General features: G+C 48.6%; 1 protein-coding gene across 3 annotated transcripts in view; it reads right to left on the minus strand.

Moving 5' to 3' along the window:
* The window catches only part of THOC5 (THO complex 5), a 435,920-nt gene that overhangs the window by 374,995 nt on the left and 37,055 nt on the right, over positions 1-23,870 (minus strand). For all 3 annotated transcript variants that reach the window (XM_029619746.1, XM_029619745.1, XM_029619747.1), the window contains exon 3: positions 18,416-18,553. In XM_029619746.1, the coding sequence (XP_029475606.1) occupies positions 18,416-18,553 (138 nt within the window). The remainder of the gene's footprint in view (positions 1-18,415; positions 18,554-23,870) is intronic.

A 23,870-nucleotide genomic window follows, 5' to 3' on the forward strand; every position in this document is an offset into this window, starting at 1 on the left:
AGTGCCCAGAACTGGTAATGGTGACCCAGTATCACAAAACGCAGGAAGCGCTGGTGATCCTGATGGACTGGGATGTGAAGATAAGCTTGGGAAAGGTCCAGGGAGGTTAAGAATTCTCCCGGTTGTACTGCCATTATAAATGGAGTATAGAATTTCCATGTGGAAGTGTGGTACCCTCCGATAACGGCTGACGTTCTTGAGGTCCAAGATGGGCTGGAATAATCCTTCCTTCTTGGGGACGATAAAATAGATGGAATAGTGGCCAGTATTTTGTTGGGGCATGGGCACCGGGGTTATTGCCTTCAGACTGAGTAGTCTTGCAAGTGTGGTTTTCTACTGCCAGTCTCTTGGAGTGGCAGGGTGATCTCAAAATTTGTCTGGAGGGATACTGTGGAATTCCAGAGAGAGCACCCTTCTCGAATGATGTTTAGGACCCACTTGTCTGATGTTATCTCGACCCATCTTTGATAAAGGGGGTCGACTTGCCCTCTTCTATCTTCTTCCTGTGGATGAGTCAGCCTCTTCTCATTGTGGGGTACGGCTGGAGCCTGCCCCTGAGCTTGCTCCCCTCTTGGTGTGTCTGTTCCGAAAGGACAGGGACCTTCCTGAGGGGCAGGGTGCCTGGAACTGTGTGTTCTTGTAGGATCTAAAGCACTGCGATCCTCTGCCCTTGGTTCTTCTGGGAGAGGAACGCAGAGGTCTTTTATTCCTATCTTCTGGTAGTCTGGGCACCGGAAATTTGCCCCATTTGTTGGCTAACTTCTCCAATTCGCTACCGAACAAGAAAGATCCTTTAAAAGGTATCCTCGTGAGATTCGCTTTGGATGTTGTGTCCACCGACAAATTCCGTAGCCATAGTTGTCTTCCGGCTGCCACTACTGAGGCAATGCCCCTGGCTGGGGTGCACACTAGATCTGAGGTAGCGTCAGTGAGAAAAGAGGCTGCGGGTTCCATCGTTTCTCTGGACGTAGTTGCGCCTCTGGAGAGGAGCAAGCAGGAACGTGCTACCAGTGCGCAGCAGGAAGCAATCTGCAGTGTCATTGCTGTTGCGTCGAAGGCCTGCTTAAGGATGGACTCCAATCGTCTGTCCTGCGTGTCCTTTGGTGCTGCTCCTCCCTCAACGGGAATAGTTATTCACTTCAAGACTGCACAGACCATAGAATCCGCTTTCAGGAAATGCAGGCATTCCTTAGCCACGGGTTCCAGAGGATATATGGCTTCCAGGGCTCCCTCTGAAGCTGGCCTCCGGGGCATTCCATTCTAGGTCAATCAGTTCCTGGATGGCTTCCATCATAGGAAAGTAGCATGAGGCCTTACCGAAGGGACCCCAAGATGGGGTTCTTCTTTGGTTCCGCCATAGGGTCAGTGCCTGGAATTCCCAGCATCTTCAGAGTCTGGGAAACAAGGGCTGGTAATTCGTCCTTGTGGAAGAATCAAAGCATGGTTCTATATGATTCCATTCCTGGAGGGATTTCTCCTTCCTTCCAGGGAGTCACTCTTCATCTGAAGTGTCTGGATCTCTATTAGGGAAGTTCTTGGTTAGGCGAGGCATGTCTCGAGAAACCAGGAGGATCTTGTGCTTCCGGCAGTGGTTGAGCCAGGTGCGCAGCAGGGGCTGGTTGCGCCTGATCAAAGGTTTGCAGCCCTTTAAAAAATTCCACCCAGGAGAAAGTCCCTGGATCCATGTTGATACCAGGAGGAGTTAGAGTAGGGACCCCAGAGGAGCCTTCCTGTGGGGGGAGGGGGGGCCCCCCCGAGTCGGAGATACATAGATCTGGGGTACAATCGTCAGTGGTTCAGGACCCCTCTCCTGGCCGTAGGGGACCAGGCTTTGGTTCCCCTTGGGCTTCTTTGCACTGCTGGCACAGGAAGGACTCCAGGTTGCGCAGCTCTTATGTGGCAGGCTGTGCAAAGGGAGTGTCCCTTGGCCTTCTTGGATGGCGGTGCCACTGTTTGTGCGCGTGGAAAACTTCAAACGAGGCTGTGCGTGTAGCTATGCGCACGGATACGCTTAATTGTGTATGCTGAATGTGCACGTCTCAGTTGTGTGCGCAGCTCTGCGTGTGCCTCTATGGTCGCATGGCTGGCTTCGCATGTACCACAAGTCAAGGAAGAGATATGGCGCCACCAACCACGCTCGCAAGTTGGCGCGCCCCCCCCCCCCCCGAGGATCTCCACTTGTGTGGACCCTTGCACCAGATCGGGGCCTAGCCCAACTAGAGCTGCTCAACCCGATCGGTGCCCCTTTAAACCTTGCCAGAAGAAACGCTCAGTACAGCTATTCGAGCTCTGGAGACCGGAGACTTAAATTTAAAGGTTTTTACCTTACCTGGTCTCGGCCCTTACCAGTCACGTGCCGGGCGGTCTCTAGTTGCAGGGGGGGTGGGGGGGGAAGAAGAGGGAAATATCTTCACCGCCGTGCTCGATTCTGCACCCATTGCCTTTCAGCCACCCTGGGGGCTAAGTCCACGACTGGAACCGGCTACCGGACCAAAGCTCACCTCTGAGGGATATCGAAAATCACCTCAGGAAATCTCGACTGGGGGAGGGACCCTTAGGTTTCACCACAGGAGAAGCAGAGCTCAACCTTCTTTAAAGGTAAACTTTCTTTCTTCTTTGTTACACTATTCTAGTGTGTGGGATAGTGTCCGTATCTGCTGGAAACTGAGAAATACTAAAGAACTGAGCTTCCTGCACAAGTATATGTAGAGTGATGTCAGCTTTGAAATCTGACTCAGGACTCCCATCTGCTAGCAGAAGAGCACAATACCCATTGGGGTCCTGAGTCCATCTGGCTACACGCTAGGAAAGGATTATTTTACACAATTTTGGCTTGTCCTCTGGCAATATATGTTCCTCGACTCTCCCAGATGCTTCACCAGCTGCACTAAATCCTCCCCGAACATGTCTGATCGGGAAGGTCCGTAGCTGAGACTTTGACCAACATCTGCAGATCAGTTTGTTAACCAAAGCAGCCACCTGGTCGAAACTGCCATCATAACTCTGGAAGATGTCTTGTCATACAAGGCATCCACCACATAGGCCACTGCTGTCTCCAAATGCTCCACTTGCTTCATGGAAGATCTCGTTCACCTGCTACTACTGAACCCAGTGCAAACATTCTCCGCATAAAACTGCTGCATATTGCAGCCCAGATACCCAAAGAAGAAATCTCACAAATCCTCGAGGTGAATGTCCAGTTTCCAGTCCTGCACATCTTTCAGCAAGGTGGACTGTCATCGGAATTGTGGATTTCTTGGTCACTGCTGAGACCAAAGCATCTACCTTCGGAAGCATCAAAAGCTCAAGTGTTCTCTCTGGTAACTGGTACAACCTCACCATTATCTCAGGAGTGTCGCACTCCCCAACAACCAGCTGCTTTACAGACTTGTGGAAGGGAAAGGCCTTAGCCAGACCTCTCAAGCCTTCCATGACTGAGTATAGCCTTTCCTGGTCCAACTCCACCTGAGAAAGTTTGATGTCTAGCTGTTTAAGCACATGTGGAATCAAGGAAGACAACTCTTCCCTCTGAAACCGTCGGACCACCTTAGGGTCGTCCCCTTTAGTCACCAGCATATTTTCCAGATCCAGATTTGAAAAGTCCTGCGGAGACCCATCTGGTGAATCATCATCGCCTTCAGAGTCTTAAGAGTCCTCAGACTCCTCCATGGGGCTATCTTGTTGCCCAGCCAAGCCTAGCACCCTCCAGTTGTGGAACGATGTCATTTTGCAGAACTCTAGTCACTTTGCAGCTGACCCTGGGTATGAGAGTGCTTCTACCCTATTGCCTATCTAACCAGATAGGCTCTGTGGAGGATTAACACAAATTCTGAGGAAAAGGCCTGAGATTCCTTCAAATCTTCCTGCATTAAGGCCTCCTCATCTTCTGAGGTTTCCAGCCTTCCACTGGACTCCGCACAGAAGGCAATAAGGGAAGCAGGGGATTTTCCTCCTCGGGAGCCTCCTGTGCTGCCATGACTGCACTCAAGATGGCCATTGTATCCAAGCGCACGGGAAAAGGGTCTGCGGTGGTTCTCGACAACCTCTTAGGCCTTTTTTGTGTTGAAACAGAGTCTGCACTCTTACAGTCCAAAAACGAAGTCTGCACTGGCCAAGCTGCCTTCTCCCCTGGAGATGCAGCATGCACACATATTCCCAAACGAGTGGAAGGCCCTGCCATGATCCTTGGCCGGTGCCATGAGTCCCACACATACGTGCTGCCTCCTTGGCACTCGCCACAGCAGACTTGGCAACGCCAGGATCCCCAGCTACCACCAGCTCTCATCCATGTCTGGCGTGATCACCGACCACTCACTTAACCAGCCGAAGTCAAGAAACCTTCTCCAAGCCCCTGTGTAAAACAAATCAGGTCATTTCTAAATTACAAACTTACTGGAGTAAAATACAATGATTGTTGGAAAGAGTATTAAATACTGACATAGAATGGTCAGGTAAACCATTGTATTTACGTTTGTATGAATAACCTAGTACATTATACAGTGGAGAAAAAATTGTGTATATTACTTTTATTAGCTAAGAAAAATATATTGTCATAGAAGGAGGAAGAGGGCCCCATTATATGAAACATGGAGTGGATTAATATGTCAGACAGCATTTTCTGAAATTCAAAGAGATAAAGATATCCCATATCAGACAAAATTAAAATAAATATCTCCAATTGTGGAAAGATTTGAAATTATATATTAAAATGTATTTACAGGGAAATGATTTTAATAGAAAAAATTTATATAAATTGTTGAAACCTATTCTTTTGGGTTTCATATAGATGTGGGGGGAAATAGTTGGGGGGATGGGTGAAAAACTGCAGATATTGTTAATGTTATATAGAGTCCATCAAGCTAGGGTGAGAGAACATTTGGAGTGAGGAAGGTCTCAAAAAGATGCCATTTCTATGAAGTCAGACCTTCACCAAGGTGTACTGTGCTGTTTGTACATCTAACTCTACAGGCGAAACTGGCCCCTAAACCCTAAAGCACCACCAACACCTCACCTCGACCTATTAGATGGCCCTCCTATAGTGATATAGCCTTATAGATAGGCTCGCTCGCTCTCTATCTCCACAAGATGCGAAAAATAGGGCTTATCGCAGGGGTGCAATAAGTTTACAACACCACGCGATACTACCAAAGTGAAGCGGGTATGTTATCGAGTGGTGCAATAATTCTAAAATTTCCCTAAACATGCCCTTTTCTTATTGCGGGCGATATCAATATGTTAACGCATTTTGTTGAATCTAGGGATAAGTTAGCCAATTTTCCAGATTTATTTCCCCATTGTTGTAATTTATAAAACCATAAATTTGCCTGTGCCTTTTTAACAATATATTTAACTCCTGCTTTGTTTTAAATAATCTTGAATTGTATCAGTCATATTCAATATGAATTCTACGTAGTCCAGCCAATTGTTTTGAAGGAGCTAAAAATGTTCCTACCATTTTTTTCTTCGTTTATTAATGCAAAATGAAATAATGTGATGCTTTAATACTACCTTAGCAGCATTCCAGAACAACCTGCTTCTATTTTGTCTAAAGAATTAAATTCTTTATATTCATCCCATTTTTCTCTTGAAAATGTAAACAACCATCTTCAGCACAAGCCAAGGAAGCATTCCCCAAGATCCATACCCAAAGATATAGTTATGAAAACCAACATAAGATTAGAGAATGCAATATCTAGCATCTCACTAGGAATCAATTTATCAAAAAATCACTCAGATAATATAATCAATTCTTGAATAAACTTTATGCGAATGTGAAAAAAAAATATTCTTGAGCATCTATATGAATAAAACAGGCATCAATTAAATGCAATTCTTGCATCAAAAATCCTATTCCTATATCAGCCTGATATTTTTTTTTGTATTTTTGCTGGCTTACAATTTACAAGTGGGTTGCCTGTAATATTAAAATCACCTAATATTAAAATCACCACCTAAAATCAAAGAATGTGTTTCCCATTGGATCTTTTTGGCTACCAAAAAGGAAAAGAAATTATGAGAACAGTTTGGTGCATATACATTAAGTAAAATATATTCATACAGTTTACCCACATATCGGCCCCTTGGATCCAGTAGTTTATATTCTATTTTTACTTATTAAAACAACTCCCCTTTGTCTACCCAAGTATGATGCAAAATGACACCGCCTTACCCATTCGACAATTTCTGATGTTCTAAATTTGTGAGATGTGCATCTTGAAGAAATGCAATATTCACCTTTGTCTTAATTCAGAAAGCATTTTTCCCCTTTTTATTGAAGAATGAAGACCATCTATATTAAGTGAACTTATTTTTAAATCGCAATATTCTATAAGTATATATCTATATAAATAAAAATGTTAAATAGTTTGGACAAAATCACTAATCTCAGAAACCACTGAACCGATTGCTTTCAAATTTGGACACAAACTTCATTTCGCATACAGGAAGGTTCTTCTGTACTTACATTACAGATAAGTCACACCTGTGACAGGTAAAATAGGTTTAAAGATTTTTTCCAGAAAACAGTGACATCTGCTGGACGTAAGCGCCATCTGTTACACCTTACACTAACAAACGCTACACTAATCATTTCGCCAGTCCAGGTCCACGTTTCACTTCCATTTTAACACATTCGCGCACTTTTTTCACCGGAAGATAACTATTTCCTTTACAGATAAAATACACCCACCACCCTCCTCACACCCCCCACACACATGCCAAATTGATTTACTTTCCAGGCCCTCACAACACACACAAAACCTGACAGAAGTCCGGGAGGCTCCAGCGGGGGGCCAGGACTGGTCCGGGACACATCTCCTGCACTACGGCCGTCGGCTGCCAGCAATCAACATGGTGCCGATGGCCCTTTCCCTTACTATGCCACTCGGGGACACCAATGGCGGCAGCAGCCCATGTGACATAGTAAGGGTGAGGGCCCCTCGGCGCCATTTTCAGGACTGGCAGCCGGCGGACCTTTGCCCTTACTATGTCAGAGGACCTACCGCTGCAATTGCTCCACCCCACTGACATAGTAAGGGCAAAGGGCCATCGGAACCCGTTTCAGTGCTCACAGCCGACGGACCAATGCCAATACATCGCTCCCGGACCACTCCACAGACTGACATTTTTATCAGGTCTTGGGGGTATGGAGGGTGGTAATTAATTTATTGCGAACATCTTGGGGAGGGGTCACAAGGGGGGGGGCAGGTTTCATTCATTCGGCAACTCTGGGGGGGGGGGGCAGGAGAGTGTGGGGTGGTTAGTTTAAGAGAAAGTTTCTCATAGGGTTGTTTTTTGGGGGAAGGGAGAGGTTCACACACAAATGCATACACTAAACTTGCACGATCTCAGGAATGCACCAAAATAGCCCTCCCCAGATCACAAAACAAATTTGGGAGTGCAAATTTGGTTAGGCACTCCCCTATTTGGCTACATAACGTGCACAGATGCCCAAGGACAGACCACATGTAGCATCAACAATAGAGAGATTACTTACCTGATAATCTCGTTTTCCTTAGTGTAGGCAGATGGACTCAGAACAAATGGGTATAGTGTGCTCGTGCCAGTTGGAGACGGATCAGACGTCAGCATGTAGTACATATACCCCTGCAGGAAGTGCAGAAGCTCAGTAATCTTCCTTGCAAAAGCATTATGGATATATGTGTGACTGACTGATTGATTAACAGAACATGATTAACCTCACCGATTGACAGAAGCTGGAGACCACCAGTGTTCTCAACCGGAAGGCGTCGACACCCGGCAGGGTGGATGACCTATATAAGAAAACATGGCTTACCTTGAATCGGTGAATCCCCATGTATATCGGCAGCCGGGCGGGATGCTGAGTCCATCTGCATACACTAAGGAAAACGAGATTATCAGGTAAGTAATCCCTCCATTTCCTAGCGTGTAGCAGATGGACTCAGAACAAATGGGATGTACAAAAGCTACTCCCAGACTGGGAGGGAGGCTGCCCGAGGTCCATTTAGGATTGCCCTTTCAAATGCTGTGTCCTCCCTGGACTGGACATCCAGACGGTAGAATCTGGAGAACGTATGGATGGAGAAGAACGTTGCCGCTCTACATATCTCTGCAGGCGACAGCTTCCTAGTTTCTGCCAAGGAGGCCGCTTGTGCTCTGGTAGAGTGAGCCTTGACCTGTAGAGGTGGTGGTTTTCCCACTTCTACATAGGCCGCCTTGATGACTTCTTTGATCCAGCGGGTGATGGTTGGCCGTGAGGCCGCTTCTCCTTGCTTCTTCCCGCTGTGAAGGACGAACAGATGGTCCGTCTTTCGTACTGCTTCTGACATTTCCAAGTATCTGGCCAGTATTCTGCCAATGTCGAGATGACGCAGTATTCTACCTTCTGACTTCTTCAAACCTTCCGTGGTTGGCAAGGATATGGTTTGGTTGAGGTGAAATTGTGAGACTACTTTGGGTAAGAAGGAAGGAACCGTGTGAAGATGGATAGCCTCTGAAGTGATTCTGAGGAACGGATCACGGCAGGACAGTGCTTGTAGCTCTGAGATGCGGCGTGCTGAACATACAGCCAGCAAGAACACCATCTTCCAGGTCAACAAACTGAGAGACAGGCCTCGAAGGGGTCTGAAGGCGGATCCCGCTAGAAATTCCAAAACTAGGTTGAGGTTCCACAGGGGTACTGGCCACTTCAGTGGCGGGCGAATGTGTTTGACTCCTTTCAGGAAACATGAAACGTCTGGGTGTGTGGCGATGCTGTTGCCGTCACTCCGGGGACCGTAGCAGGATAGCGCTGCCACTTGAACATTGATGGAACTGAGGGACAGACCCTTCTGAAGTCCATCTTGCAGGAAGTCCAAAATGATAGGGATCTTAGCGGCATGTGGATTGGTGCCGTGAGTTTCGCACCAGGCTTCAAATACTCTCCAGATCCTTATATATGTTAGTGATGTGGAGAACTTGCGTGCTCTGAGGAGGGTATCTATTACCGGCCCCGAGTTTCCTCGTTTCGTCAATCTAGCCCTCTCAAGGGAAGGACCATAAGAGAGAATTGAGCTGGATCCTCGTGGAGGATGGGACCTTGCCGCAGCAGGTCCCTGTGTGGCGGCAGGGGTAGTGGATTCCCTGCCAGTAGTCTTCTCATGTCTGCGTACCAGGGTCTTCTTGGCCAGTCCGGTGCCACTAAAAGAACTAGGCCTCTGTGCCGCTGAATCTTGTGTATAATGGCGCCCAGCAGGGGCCATGGAGGAAAGTCATATAGCAGGATCCCCTGAGGCCATGGCATCGATCCCCTGGGATAGAGGATCCCGCCTGCGGCTGAAATATCTGAGTACTTGAGCGTTGGACCTGTCCGCTAGTAGGTCCATGCCCGGCGTCCCCCACCGATCCACAATCATCTGGAAAGCTGTGGGCAACAGCTGCCATTCCCCTGGATTTAGGCTTTCTCTGCTGAGGAAGTCTGCCGTGGTGTTGTCCTTCCGGGCGATGTGGACGGCGGAGATGTCCTGGAGATTTGCTTCCGCCCAAGTTATCAGGGGGGCTATTTCTAGGGATACCTGTTGGCTTCTGGTTTTGCCCTGTCTGTTGATGTATGCCACCGAGGTGGCATTGTCTGACATCACTCTGACCGCTCTGTTGCGAAGTCTGTGGGCAAATCGCAGGCACGCTAGCCTGACTGCCCGTGCCTCTAGTCTGTTGATGTTCCACCCCGACTCTTCTCTGTTCCACTGCCCTTGGGCGGTGAGTTCTTCGCAATGTGCTCCCCATCCGTTCAGGCTGGCATCCGTAGTAACCAGGGTCCAGGTTGGGGAGGACATTCTCGACCCCCGGCTCATGTGGCTGGGCTACAACCACCACCGTATTTGATTTCGCACTCTGGCTGGTAGAGGTAGGTGTGTGGTGTAGTTCTGTGATCGTGGGCTCCATCGAGCTAGGAGTGCGCGTTGTAATGGTCTCATATGAGCCCGTGCCCATGGTATCACCTCCAGAGTGGATGCCATAAGGCCGACGACCTGTAAGTAATCCCAAGCTGTGGGCAGAGTGGCGCTCAGCAGGGCTTGCAGACTATTCCGGAGCTTTGATCTTCTCTTGGAGGTCAGGTTGACCTTGTCTTCCTGGGTGTCGAATCGGACTCCTAGGTATTCCAGCGACTGAGAAGGCTGTAGGGAACTCTTGTTCAAGTTTACAACCCATCCTAGGCTTTCCAGAAGAGCTATAACTCTGTTGGTTGCCTGGCGGCTCTCCTCTGGTGACTTCGCCCGGATCAACCAATCGTTCAGGTAGGGATGGACGAGGATTCCCTCCTGAGGGACGCTGCAACTACTATTATGACCTTGGTAAAGGTCCACGGCGCGGTGGCTAATCCGAAGGGTAAAGCTCAGAACTGGAAGTGCTGGTCCAGGACCTTGAAGCGTAAATAACGCTGATGATTCCGATGGATTGGGATATGCAGGTAGGCTTCCGACAGATCTAGGGATGTGAGAAACTCCCCTGGCTGTACTGAATTTTTGACAGACCTCAGAGTTTCCATGCGAAAGCTGGGGACCCGTAGGTATCGGTTGACTGACTTGAGGTCCAGGACGGGCCGGAAAGTGCCCTCCTTCTTGGGCACGATGAAATAAATGGAATAATGCCCAGAATTCATCTCCCTTGCAGGCACTGGGATTATGGCCTTTAGGGACAGGAGCCTCCACAAAGTGACTTCTAGGGCCGTACTCTTGATGGGCGAACAAGGAGATTCCACAAACTTGTCCGGCGGGAGCCGAAGAAAGTCCAGGTAATACCCTTCTCGGATGATGGCGAGGACCCACTGGTCCGAGGTAATCTCGACCTACCTGCGGTAGAAGAGGGATAGCCTGCCCCCTATGGCCGCGACCCCCGGATGGGTCGGCTGATTGTCATTGTGGGGTACGGCCGGGACCCGAGCCGGTTCCCCTCTTGTTGTGCTTAGGCCGAAAGGACTGGTTCCTGGCCTGCGAACGAGGTGCTTGGTAGCGAGTCCTGTAAGGGTTGAAGCGCTGAGAGTTTCTACTTCTGGATGGTCTGGGGAAGGGGCGCTGGTTCCTCCTTGAACGGTCTTCTGGTAGACGGGGTAATGGAGAGGCACCCCATTTATTGGCCAGTTTCTCAAGGTCACTGCCGAACAGGAGGGATCCCTCAAAGGGCATTCTCGTGAGGCGTGTCTTGGAGGAGGAGTCGGCCGACCAATTACGTAGCCAGAGCTGTCTCCTGGCCGCCACTGAGGATGACACTCCCTTGGCTGCCGTACGAACTCGGTCAGAGGCTGCATCAGTGAGGAATGAGAGAGCCGATTCCATTTCTTCTCCCGGGGTGTTGCTCCTAGCCTGTGATAAACAGGAACGTGTCACCACGGTGTAGCAGGTCGCAATCCTTAGGGACATGGCTGCCACCTCAAAGGCTTGTTTCAGAATGGTGTCCATGCGCCGGTCATGTGTATCCTTGAGGGCCTCCCCCCCCCCCCCACCGGAATGGTGGTGCGCTTCACAATTGCACTAACTATAGCGTCTACCTGGGGGCACGCCAGCTTCTCCTTGGTTGCCGGGTCTAAGGGGTACATGCCAGCCAAGGCCGGATCCCCCTTTGAATGAGGCGTATTCCATTCTAGATAGATTAACTGCTGAGCTTCTTGTAGGAGGGGAAGATGGTGAGACGTTTGGCGCAGGCCCTCCAACAGGGGGTTCACTCTCGGTTCCTCTGGGGCACCATGGCCCGGAAGAGCCAGTTCAAACAGGCATTGAGAGATCAGGCCTGGGAGATCCCCTTTCAAAAAGAAGCGCCTCATGGTCCAATATGGTTCAACCCCCGAGGGAGGTTCTCCCTCCTCGGGGGACTCGTCGTCTTCCTCAGGGCAATCTGAATCCCCATAAGTGGGGGTCCCCCGGTATGTATGGAGCCGCTCGGGGAGCAGCCTGCATTGAGACAAAGGCATGAATCCCCTTGAATAATTCCACCCAGGAGAGCGAAGCAGGATCTGGTCTGAGGGGTACCAGGTCCCTCGGGGTCACCGGCTGCTCACTACTGCCGGCTAGGTCCGGGGTGTTCCCTGAGGAACTGGCAAGTACGCTGGGCTGTGACCGGTCCTGGCCTGGAACTCCCAGGGCATCTTCACATTGGGCACATAGGGAGTCTGCTTCCTCGCTCTGTGTGGCTCTGAGGTTGCATGCCGAGCAGAGGCTCATGCCTGATGTTGGATGGGCCAGCTCCGCTGACGCCGGGGCTCTCTTACGCTCCCATGTGCGTCTAGGAACTGACACTTATCAGCAGGCGCCTATGAACGTGCGCTTTACACCGTGCGCCTAACAATGTGCGGCTAACAGAGGGCGGCTAACAAACCAGGCAGAAAAATGGCGACCTTGTCTTCGGCGCTTCCCGGTTGCGACCCGAGCGGTCTCCGGCTGCGTGGGGAGAGGGTAAGTACCGTCACCGCCGCGCTCGAGGAAGTGCACCCGCTGCCTCTGGGCCGCACCCGAACTTGTCTCGCTCGGGGGCCAAGTCCACGCCGGGACCGAGGCTGCTTGTATGCCGCGCCCGAGCCCTTCTCACTCGGGGGCTAGGTCCCTTCCGCGAGCCGGCCACAGGACCGAGGCACTTACCTCCGAGGGACCACGAAAAACCGCCTCGGGAAACTCAACTGGGGGAGGGACCGACTGGTATCACCGCAGGAGTGCGGGGCTCGTCTTCAGGTAGGTTTCTTCTATGAATTTAGTCGTGTAGAATTTGGAAACACGCTCAGCGAGCGCGAGGGAGCTCCAAACTGCTTTGGAGACTGAAATTACTGAATTGCTGCACTTCCTGTGGGGGTATATGTACCCGTGCTGACGTCAGATCAGTCTCCAACTGCTAGCACGAGCACACTATATCCCACTTGTTTTGAGTCCATCTGCTACATGCTAGGAAATTTCATAATGCCTCTATAATCGCTCCATGGTGAGACCGCACCTTGAATACTGTGTACAATTCTGGTCGCCACAAATGCAGACATGCGAAGACTGCTGACAGGGAGCCCCCTCCCGCTACCTCCACACAGAGACTTGCTCCAACAGGGACCGATCCTTCACGAGGAACCAGCTCTATTCTCTCTTACGGTCTCGCCTTTGAGAGGACTCACCTGAGGAAAGAGCGGATGCTCGGGGGCAGTAATTGACACCCTACTCAGAGTACGCAAGTTCTCCACATCCCTAACATACATAAGGATTTGGAGAGTATTCGAAGCCTGGTGCGAGGACCGCGACGACATACCATACTCAGTCAAAATTCCTGCGATTTTGGAATTCATAAGAACATAAGAAATTGCCATTGGGTCAGACCAAGGGTCCATCAAGCCCAGCATCCTGTTTCCAACAGAGGCCAGAACCAGGCCACAAGAACTTGGCAATTACCCAAACACTAAGAAGAACCCATGCTACTGATGCAATTAATAGCAGTGGCTATTCCCTAAGTATAATTGATTAATAGCCATTAATGGACTTCTCCTCCAAGAACTTATCCAAACCTTTTTTGAGCCCAGCTACACTAACTGCAATAACCACCTCCTCTGGCAACAAATTCCAGAGCTTTATTGTGCGTTGAGTGAAAAAGAATTTTCTCCGATTAGTCTTAAATGTGTTACTTCCTAACTTCATGGAATGCCCCCTAGTCCTTCTATTATTCGAAAGTGAAAATAACAGAGTCACATCCACTCGTTCAAGACCTCTCATGATCTTAAAGACCTCTATCATATCCCCCCCTCAGCCGTCTCTTCTCCAAGCTGAACAGCCCTAACCTCTTCAGCCTGTCCTCATAGCAGAGTTGTTCCATCCCCCTTTTTTCATTTTGGTTGCCCTTCTCTGTACCTTCTCCATCGCAACTATATCTTTTTTGAGATGCGACGACCAGAATTGTACACAGTATTCAAGGTGTGGTCTCACCATGGAGCGATATAGAGGCATTATGACATTTTCTGTTCTATTAACCATTCCCTTCCTAATAATTCCTAACATTCTGTTTGCTTTTTTGACTGCTGCAGCACACTGAGCCGACGATTTTAAAGTATTATCCACAATGATGCCTAGATTTTTTCCTAGGTGGTAGCTCCTAATATGGAACCTAACATCATGTAACTACAGCAAGGGTTATTTTTCCCTATATGCAACACCTTGCACTTGTCCACATTAAATTTCATCTGCCTTTTGGATGCCCAATCTTCAAGTCTTGCAAGGTCCTCCTGCAATGTATCACAGTCTGCTTGTGATTTAACTACTCAATTTTGTATCTGCAAATTTGATATCCTCACTCGTCATATTCCTTTCCAGATCTTATATATATATATATATATATATACAGATCCCTGAGGCACTCCACAGTTTACCCTTTTCCATTGAGAAAATTGACCATTTAATCCTACTCTGTTTCCTGTCTTTTAACCAGCTTGTAATCCACGAAAGGACATCGCCTCCTATCCCATGACTTTTTAGTTTTCGTAGAAGCCTCTCATGAGGGATTTGTCAAACGCCTTCTGAAAATCCAAATACACTACATCTACATTGCAGTACATGTACTACAATTCAATAAACTATAAATTGAAAAAAGAACAAACCAAAACATAACCGTGCTTTAGAATATCCAGGACGCACTGATCCAATGTGATTTTGACCCACTCCTCGTAAAACAGGGAGAGTTGTCCCCCAATTCTGGGCGGCAAGGAGTGGCCCGGCAACCCTTCATTGGGTTGACTTGGAAGCAGATCCTTGTGGCAAGCCCCCTCGAGGGGGATCTGCGGCCACGAAAGGAATGAGACCAAGATTGAGACTTGGTAGAGGGAGGACGTTGAGAAACAGGTCTTGACTGTGAAAAATGTTGTCTTCTGAAACGGGCCCTAGAGGAATTGAATGTCCGAAAGCTTGTGTACTTTATTCTCCCCAAGGGATTTGATAATCTGCTCCAATTCTTCTCCAAACAACAATTCACCCTTAAAGGGGAGAGAGCCCAGCTGCGCCTTGGAAGAAGAGTCTGCTGAACAATTGCGGAGCCAAAGGAGACGTCTGGCCGAGACTGCCGACACCATCGACCTGGCCAGGACCCTCAAGAGATCATAAAGCGCATCCGCCGAATAAGCAATCACCGCCTCCAGGCGTTCTGCTTGCTGCGCTTCTCCAGGCGGCAACTCCTGGGTACCGAGCAACTGCTGTACCCATCTCAGACCTGCAGACCACTGCTCTGACACCCAATGCGGACACCTCAAAGATCCAGTTTTTGATCCTGCAGGTCACGCAAAGCTGTCCCCCGTCACCAGGATGGTGGTCCTCTTAGTGACCGCCGACACCGAAGCGTCTACTTTTGGGACTTTAAAAAGTTCTAAGAATTCCTCCAGGAGAGGATATAACTTATCCATAGCTCGGCCTCCTCGGAGATCCCATTCCTGGAGAGCAGCTGCAGCAGCATGGGATGAAAAGGAAAGGTTTTTGCAGGCGGACGCAATCCCGCTAACACAGGATCACCTTTTGACGCCCCCGTTTTCAAGCCTGAGGGGTCCTGAGGTGCATCTACATCTAATTCAGAAAGTACATGGGAAATAAGCGGTTCAAACTCATCCCTTTTAAAGAGCTGCAAGACTCTGGGATCATCCTCCTCCATGTGCATACTGGAGAAAACTCCATCCGGGTCTGCAGCACCATCTTGGTCTGGATCTGGGTCGACCGGAGCTGGGTCTGGTAAGTTGGGAATGGGAACTACTCGAGCCAGAGAAGAACCTGAGGGAGTCCACGAAACATCCCGGGCACCCTCCAATCTGGTTACCTTAAGGGGGGGGGGGGGCGCCCAGAAGGAACGCTGTTCTGCTGAAACATGTGGGCCAGGTAAGTGTTATGCATTAATAAAATAAAATCAGCCGAAAAAGCCAGTGGGGGATGGGCCTCATCTAGGGGAACAAAAGAGCTAAGCCCTGGAGTTATCCCCGAAGTTGAGGGGTACCCCGGGGGGGGGGGGGGGGGGGTCCACCGGAGTCAAAACGGGCAGAGGCCAAGCAAAATCGGCATCCAGGCTGCCCTGTGGATGCGCTGACAGATGCATCTGCATTCAAAATGGCCACCGTTCCCATGCTCAATGGGAACGGGGCCGACGCCCCCAGGAGGAAGACTGGCTGAAAAATGACTGCTCGGTCTGCTGTCTGCTCTCGAAGAGCCCTCCCCGCCAGGGAGGCATTTGGTGCAAATCCCCTCACAGGAGAGCAGAGTCCCAGGCTCCCCAAAGGCGGCACATCGTGTCCCTCGCAGCATGGGGGAAGGGAAACAGCTGAGGCGCTGACAAAAAAAGAAAAACTGCCCCCGAAAGCGCTCCTGGCAGCCGCCAAATGAAATGGAGCCAAAAACATCTCTGCGGACGACCACAACGGCCCGTCTCACTTTATTTTATTTATTTTAAATAGAGCTGAGGAATGGCGCCTCAGCCCCCAGAACCCAGAGGAATGGCGCCTCTCAGGTCAGCCAGCCTTAGGGTAGGGGGAGCGGCTGGACCACCAGCTTACACCCCTAGGGCCAGGAACGAAGGAAAAAAACCTTAAAAGAAAAGAAAACCTACCTTGCTATAATTACACAATGTTGGGTTCCATATTAGGTGCTACAACCCAAGAAAGAGATCTAGGTGTCATAGTGGATAACACATTGAAATCGTCGGTGCAGTGTGCTGCGGCAGTCAAAAAAGCAAACAGAATGTTGGGAATTATTAGAAAGGGAATGGTGAATAAAACGGAAAATGTCATAATGCCTCTGTATCGCTTCATGGTGAGACCGCACCTTGAATACTGTGTACAATTCTGGTCGCCGCATCTCAAAAAAGATATAATTGCGATGGAGAAGGTACAGAGAAGGGCAACCAAAATAAGGGGAATGGAACAGCTCCCCTATGAGGAAAGACTAAAGAGGTTAGGACTTTTTAGCTTGGAGAAGAGACGACTGAGGGGGGATATGATAGATAGAGGTGTTTAAAATCATGAGAGGTCTAGAACGGGTAGATGTGAATCGGTTATTTACTCTTTCGGATAGTAGAAAGACTAGGGGGCACTCCATGAAGTTAGCATGGGGCACATTTAAAACTAATCGGAGAAAGTTCTTTTTTACTCAACGCACAATTAAACTCTGGAATTTGTTGCCAGAGAATGTGGTTCGTGCAGTTAGTATAGCGGTGTTTAAAAAAGGATTGGATAAGTGCTTTTTCTGCACTAATGTTCAAGTTGTTAAGTTTATTTATTATATTCTGCACTCCTGTTTCTTGTGAACCAGCATGATGGGACTATCGTCTTGAATGTTGGTATATAAAAGACTTAAATAAAATAAATAAATAAATAAAGTTCTTGGAGGAGAAGTCCATTACCTGCTATTAAGTTCACTTAGAGAATAGCCACTGCCATTAGCAATGGTTACATGGAATAGACTTAGTTTTTGGGTACTTGCCAGGTTCTTATGGCCTGGATTGGCCACTGTTGGAAACAGGATGCTGGGCTTGATGGACCCTTGGTCTGACCCAGTATGGCATTTTCTTATGTTCTTACCTTAGAAATAATACAAGCTTATTTTCAAGGCAGCAACACATGCAAGCTTAAGAGCCTTCTATTAGTTTCCTGACTAAAAAAAAAAAGTTTGTTTTTTAAACTTGATCCATTCAAAGAAAAAAAAAAAGCACTGTGAGAGGAAAGGGAAGAAAAGAATTCTACAAACTTTCCTTAAAGATTTGAAAATTTAAGTGGGAACCGCAGGTTCAAACAACCTTTATCTGCTGGAGACAGAAGAATACTGATGGGACGTAGAGGGTGCTCATGGGTAACTCCGAGCACCTCACAAGTTTTTCTTCTGTCTCCATCTGCTTGAATGGGGTTATAACCCATGGTCTGGACTGATCTGGGTACGTACAGGGTAAAGTCTATTTCTGAGGAGAACATGTTGCTTTTTCCTGAGCTTAGGATCGTGAAGTAAGGTGTGAGGGCAACTGAAAGTATCCTGTAGCAGACAGGTCCCTGCACCCCTAAACTTGCTTACATAAAAGTACAAGCTGGTTGGAACCATATCTCCCAAGTCACCTACTATATCTATCCAAAGGCCAAGCCCCAATACAGGCAAACACCAGCACCTTACTTTTTTTTTTGATGCTTCTTTAATCACTGGTTTCCCCAATGTTGCTTAAGAGCTGTCTCTTAAGCTTTACAATGTGAGTCAAAGCAAGACTTCAGGTCTGTCAGAATGGGAAGTGATATCAAGTGGTTATACCATGTTTCAACACATGGCCCATTTTATTGCCTTCAAGAATACCACAGACTGCTGTATTTTACAACAGGGTGCACATAGGTTTTTCAGAAAAACTCACTGTTACCTAGCATAGCATTCAACGCTTCATTGCTCCTCACAATTATTCAGCTACGAGCTTGCTAGAAAGAGTATTTGCTGCTTACACTGTTGCCTTTATTCTTTAGGTCTTGGATTTCGGCCATTAGTCTCTGCAGATCCTGGCAGGTTTGCTTATAGAGTTCATAATCCTTGCTGGGGTCCCGTAAATCCACTTCTGCCTCCTCGCTGTAGTACCTTCCCTCCTGCAAATGCCAGCACATACAGACACTTCAGAAAAAAATCCAGTTCCCCATCCTCCATCACCTTTTTATCTTGTTCTCAGTAAGTATTCCATCATAAGAACATGCTGAGACTGACCAATGGTTCACTAAGCCCAACATCCTGTCTTCCACAGTGGCCAGTCTGGGTCACTTGGAACAACCAAGTAGATCCTAACAGGAAAGTTCATTCCCTATTTTAAACGTCATGTACTGAAATGGCTAAAACCATTATTAGAATTTAATGACTTCAGAACTATTTTACAATCCCTAATATTTTTGACACTCGACTACTGTAATTCTATTTGGTTTACCATCTTCTAGGGGGCATTCCATGAAGTTAGCAAGTAGCACAATTAAGACTAATCTGAGAAAATTCTTTCACTCAATGCACAATTAAGCTCTGAAATTTGTTGCCAGAGATTGTGATTAATGCAGTTAGTGTAGCTGGGTTCAAAAAAGGTTTGGATAAGTTCTTGGAGGAGAAGTCCATTAACGGCTATTAATCAAGTTTACTTAGGGAATAGCCACTGCTATTAATTGCATCGGTAGCATGGGATCTTCTTAGTGTTTGGGTAACTGCCAGGTTCTTGTGGCCTGGTTTGACCTCTGTTGGAAACAGGATGCTGGGCTTGATGGACCCTTGGTCTGACCCAGCATGGCAATTTCTTATGTTCTTATGTTCTTACATCCAACCTCTTCAGATATTGCAGAATACAACTGCCAGAGTTCTGTGTGACGAAAACTTTAGATTACACCAACACTTATTGAACTTCACTGGCTCCCAATCAAATTTAGAATTACAAAGTTTTATGTCTAATTCACAAATCCATCGCAGGCCCTAAATTATGGAATCAATTACTGAGTGAACTAAGGACACAAAAAAACATTAAAGCCTTCAAGAAGACCATGAAAACCTAGCTCTTTAAAAAGGCATACAACACCTGAATTAGATGACAGGCGCTTGACCATCAGCCTTATATTTTAGTTTAAATTTTATTTTTTTACTTTTATTGCAATATTGTATTGAATAATTTAATTTTTAGATTTAGTTATATTTCTGCTTTTTAATGTCCATTGTATGAAGAATGTTTTGTAATTTACTGTTTTATGACCGTTAAGAATGAATTAACATGTAACAAATGGGTCGATACAATACCATGCGCTGGCTGCAGCGCATGGCTCAACCCGCAATTGGAAATGCGTCCATAACCTCCGATGCAAAACGGGAGTTAGCGCGCATAGGTAATAGCGCTCATCACATGCAAATGCATGTTGATAAGGCTATTAAGTGTGCTTGAGGCACACATTTTTACTCACCAAAATTAATGCCTACCTAGAGCAGGTGTTAATTTTGGAGGAGCCCAAAACGTTTTCAGAAAAGCAGAAAATACTGCTTTTCTGTACTTCCTCCAACTTAATATCGTGGTGATATTATATGTCAGAGGAACTACAAAATTATAATATCCCAAAAAAAAAAAGGGTGTGCCAGCAGACAGGTTAGGAAATTAACGAGCATCCATTTTCCTAACATGTGGTTGTTCACAGGTTAGGAAAAACTGAAGCTCTAGAATGGAGCATCCGTTTTCCTAAGTTGTTGACAGCCACCTCTCCCAGGCACCCGCTGCCGAGGAGGTGCTAGGGGCACGCAGTTTCCCCTAGCACCTCCTTTTTACTGCAGCAGCCCATTTGCATTTCGCATTGAGCATCCCAGAGAGGTGGATCAAGAGATTAAGGGGGGTAGGTGCTCAATCATGAGCGCCCCTTTAAAGTGCGCCGTAATAGCATCGGCCTAAAAATGGAAAATATTAAAAAGGAGAAATTACTTACCTGATAGTTTCGTTTTCTTTAGTGTAGACAGATGGACTCAAAACCAGTGGGGTTATGTGCTCTTCTGCTAGCAGATGGGAGACGGAGTCAGATTTCAAAGCTGACGTCACCTTAGATATAGCCGTGCAGTGACCTCAGCTCTTCAGTATTCTCTTCGAAAAGCCATAGTGGATATATATTTGCTTAACTAATTTGATTAAATCTGATTCAACTGATTTCAAAAACTGGAGACCGCTAGTGCACTCAATCAATTAACGCCGATACCGGACATTGTCTTTTTCAAAAGTATTGGGACAAAGTGAACTATTTGGGAATATTGTTTAGTGTGGGTGTTTTTAATAGTCAGTAAGGCAGCGAACAAACAAGTTAGACTGTATTTTTAAATGGTCAGTCTGTAAGGCAACTAGTAAGCAGAACTGAATGTTTGTATTAAAAAAAAAAAAAAAAGTAGCCAGAAGCTAGAAATAAGCTAGGAGCAGTGCATACCTAAGTAACGGCTCGATACTGTAAGACCGCGGCAGAAAGAGTGCGGCATTGCCAGGCGCACCCTTCCTCCCCGCACACACAGTTCTCTTGACCTAGCGCCTGATTCTCTCTTCTAATTGCATGCAAATGCATGCCGCGGCTGTGAAGCGTTAGGGAAGGGTTATGCCCGCGCAACCCATTTTACTGTATAGGCGCTTCATACAGCACCTATACAGTAACCTGGGTGCGCTGGTACCGGTCATTTCAAATGTCATTTGAAATGACAGGCACCAGGAAGTGTAAAAAAAAACAACAAAAAAACAAAAATATGTAAAAACCTGAGTTATAAAAAAAAATAAATTTTTAAATACCTGTCACTTTCATGCGGTCATCCAGGCAGCGGCGTGGGTCCAGGCGGGCGGCGGCGGGATCCGGGGGGCGGGTGGGCGTGTGTTCAAACGAGGCCGCGGGCGGGTGGGCGCCTGTTCGATCGGGCGGGCGGCGGCAGCGGGATCCGGGGGGCGGGTGGGCGCGTGTTCAAACGAGGCCGGGTCGCACAGGCGTGCATTAATTCACTGCCGGTGGGAGTTGCCGGAGGCCGCTTTCGCCGCCGGCTCCCGCCGCCTGAATTAATGCGTGCCTGTGCGACCCGGCCTCGTTTGAACACGCGCCCCCCCGCCCCCCCGGATCCCGCCGCCGCTGCCAGCCGCCCAATCGAACAGGCGCCCACCCGCCCGCGGCCTCGTTTGAACACGCGCCCACCTGCCCCCCCGGATCCCGCCGCCGCGCCGCCGCCCGCAGCCTCGTTTGAACACGCGCCCACCCGCCTCCCCCGGATCCCGCCGCCGCCCGCCCGATCGAACACGCGCCTACCCGCCCGCGGCCTCGATCGAACACCCGGCTCCCGCCGCCACACGGCCCTCCGGCTCCCGCCGCTGCCTGGATGACCGCACGAAAGTGACAGGTATTTAAAAAAAAAAATTTTTCTGACAGGTTTTTATGTGTCCCACAGCATTACATTTTCTCCCTCATCTCTATATCGGGTTTTTTTTTTTTTTATTGTGTTTTATTGTGTTTGAGTATCTTAAGTGGTGTCGATGGATTTGTTACTAGACTCACAGTCCTAACACCTACTAGGGGGAGGCGGTAAACTAACACGTTAAGGCTGCGGCAAAACAGCGGGTTACAAGAAAATTATTACTTACCTGCTAATTTTCGTTCCTGTAGTACCATGGATCAGTCCAGACCGTGGGTTATGTCCCCAATCCAGCAGATGGAGTCAGCCCAAAGCTTCGAGGGGGCGTCACCATAAGTACTACTACCCCCTCTGCAGGAGTTCAGTATCGAGAATATCAAAGCCCGAGTAAACAGAAACCCCCTGCATTGGATCAAGTTTAAACGAGACGGCAATAACAAGCCGCTGAATTTAAAACAGAGAGAACTGTACCATCCCACCAACGGATGGGAGGTCACAACTCGTGTCGACCCCTAAGAAAAACAGTCACAGACAGTGAAACGGGGAACACGTGAAAGAACATAGTAGGAGAAGAAGAAGAAGAAGACACTACCATATAACAGCTGAGTCAAATCAGACCCCGAAGGCAGCCGAGCAGGAGTAGAACCCAAATGCGGTGGGCATCTGGACTGATCCATGGTACTACAGGAACGAAAATTAGCAGGTAAGTAATAATTTTCTTTTCCCTGTACGTACCTGGATCAGTCCAGACCGTGGGATGTACCCAAGCTTCCCTAACCCGGGTGGGATTCTGCGAGGCCTGCTCGTAGAACCTGTTCGCCAAAGTGCCCATGGACGGACGAGGCGAGGTGTAGCCTGTAGTGTCTCGAGAACGTGTGTAACGATTTCCAGGTGGCCGCTCTACAGATTTCTTGCGAAGATACCGATCGACTCTCCGCCCAGGAGGCCGCCTGAGAGCGTGTAGAATGCGCCACAATACCGGGTGGAGGAGTCCGCCCCGTCCCGATGTAGGAAGCGGCAATGCCGGCCTTCAGCCATCTGGCAATAGTAGTCTTCGAGGCCTGGGATCCCTTCCGGGGACCAGACCAAAGGACAAAGAGATGGTCAGAAGTCCGAAAGTCATTCTTAGCCTCCAGGTAGACCCGCAGAGTGCGCTTGACGTCGAGGAGACGAAGAGCCCGCGGCTCAGACGAAGAGAAAGAAGGCAATTCCACCGTCTGATTCACATGGAAGGCGGACACCACCTTCGGGAGGAAGGAAGGCACAGTACGAAGTGAAACGCCCGAATCGGAGAATCGTAGATAAGACTCTCGACAGGACAGAGCCTGCAGCTCCGAAAAACACCGAGCGGAACATATGGCCACCAGGAACACCGTCTTGAGAGTGAGGTCCTTGATCGTCGCACTCCTCAGTGGTTCGAACGGAGGTCCCGACATGGAACGTAGTACCAAATTGAGGCTCCAAGAGGGACAAGGATCCCGCAATGGAGGCCGCAAGTGCTTGACGCCCTTGAGAAAACGGAGGATGTCCGGATGGTGTAACAGAGATCCCCCTCCTCGCAGGAGGGAGCCAAGGGCGGCCACTTGAACCCGAAGTGAGTTGTAAGCGAGCCCCTTTTCCACTCCCGCCTGTAGGAACTGGAGAATCTGCGGGACAGACGCCTCCGTGGGTCTTGTGTTCCGATCGGTACACCACAGTTCGAACACCTTCCAGACACGCACGTAGGCCACAGACGTCGAAGTCTTCCGAGACCGCAGCAGAGTTGACACTACCGCCTCCGGGTACCCCCGGAGGCGGCGCCTCTCAAAAGCCAGGCCGCAAGACAGAAGAGTTCTGCCTGGTCGAAAAATACCGGTCCCTGGTGTAGTAGGCGGGGAAGATGTCCCAGCCGGATGGGTCCATCGATTACCAGGTGGAGGAGATCCGCAAACCAAGGTCGCCTTGGCCACTCCGGTGCGACGAAGATCACAGTCCCCTGATGAACCTCTATTCGTCGGAGCAATCTTCCCACCAGCGGCCACGATGGGAACG

The sequence above is a fragment of the Rhinatrema bivittatum genome, chromosome 11, assembly GCF_901001135.1.
Source record: "Rhinatrema bivittatum chromosome 11, aRhiBiv1.1, whole genome shotgun sequence".
NCBI classification, from domain to species: domain Eukaryota; kingdom Metazoa; phylum Chordata; class Amphibia; order Gymnophiona; family Rhinatrematidae; genus Rhinatrema; species Rhinatrema bivittatum.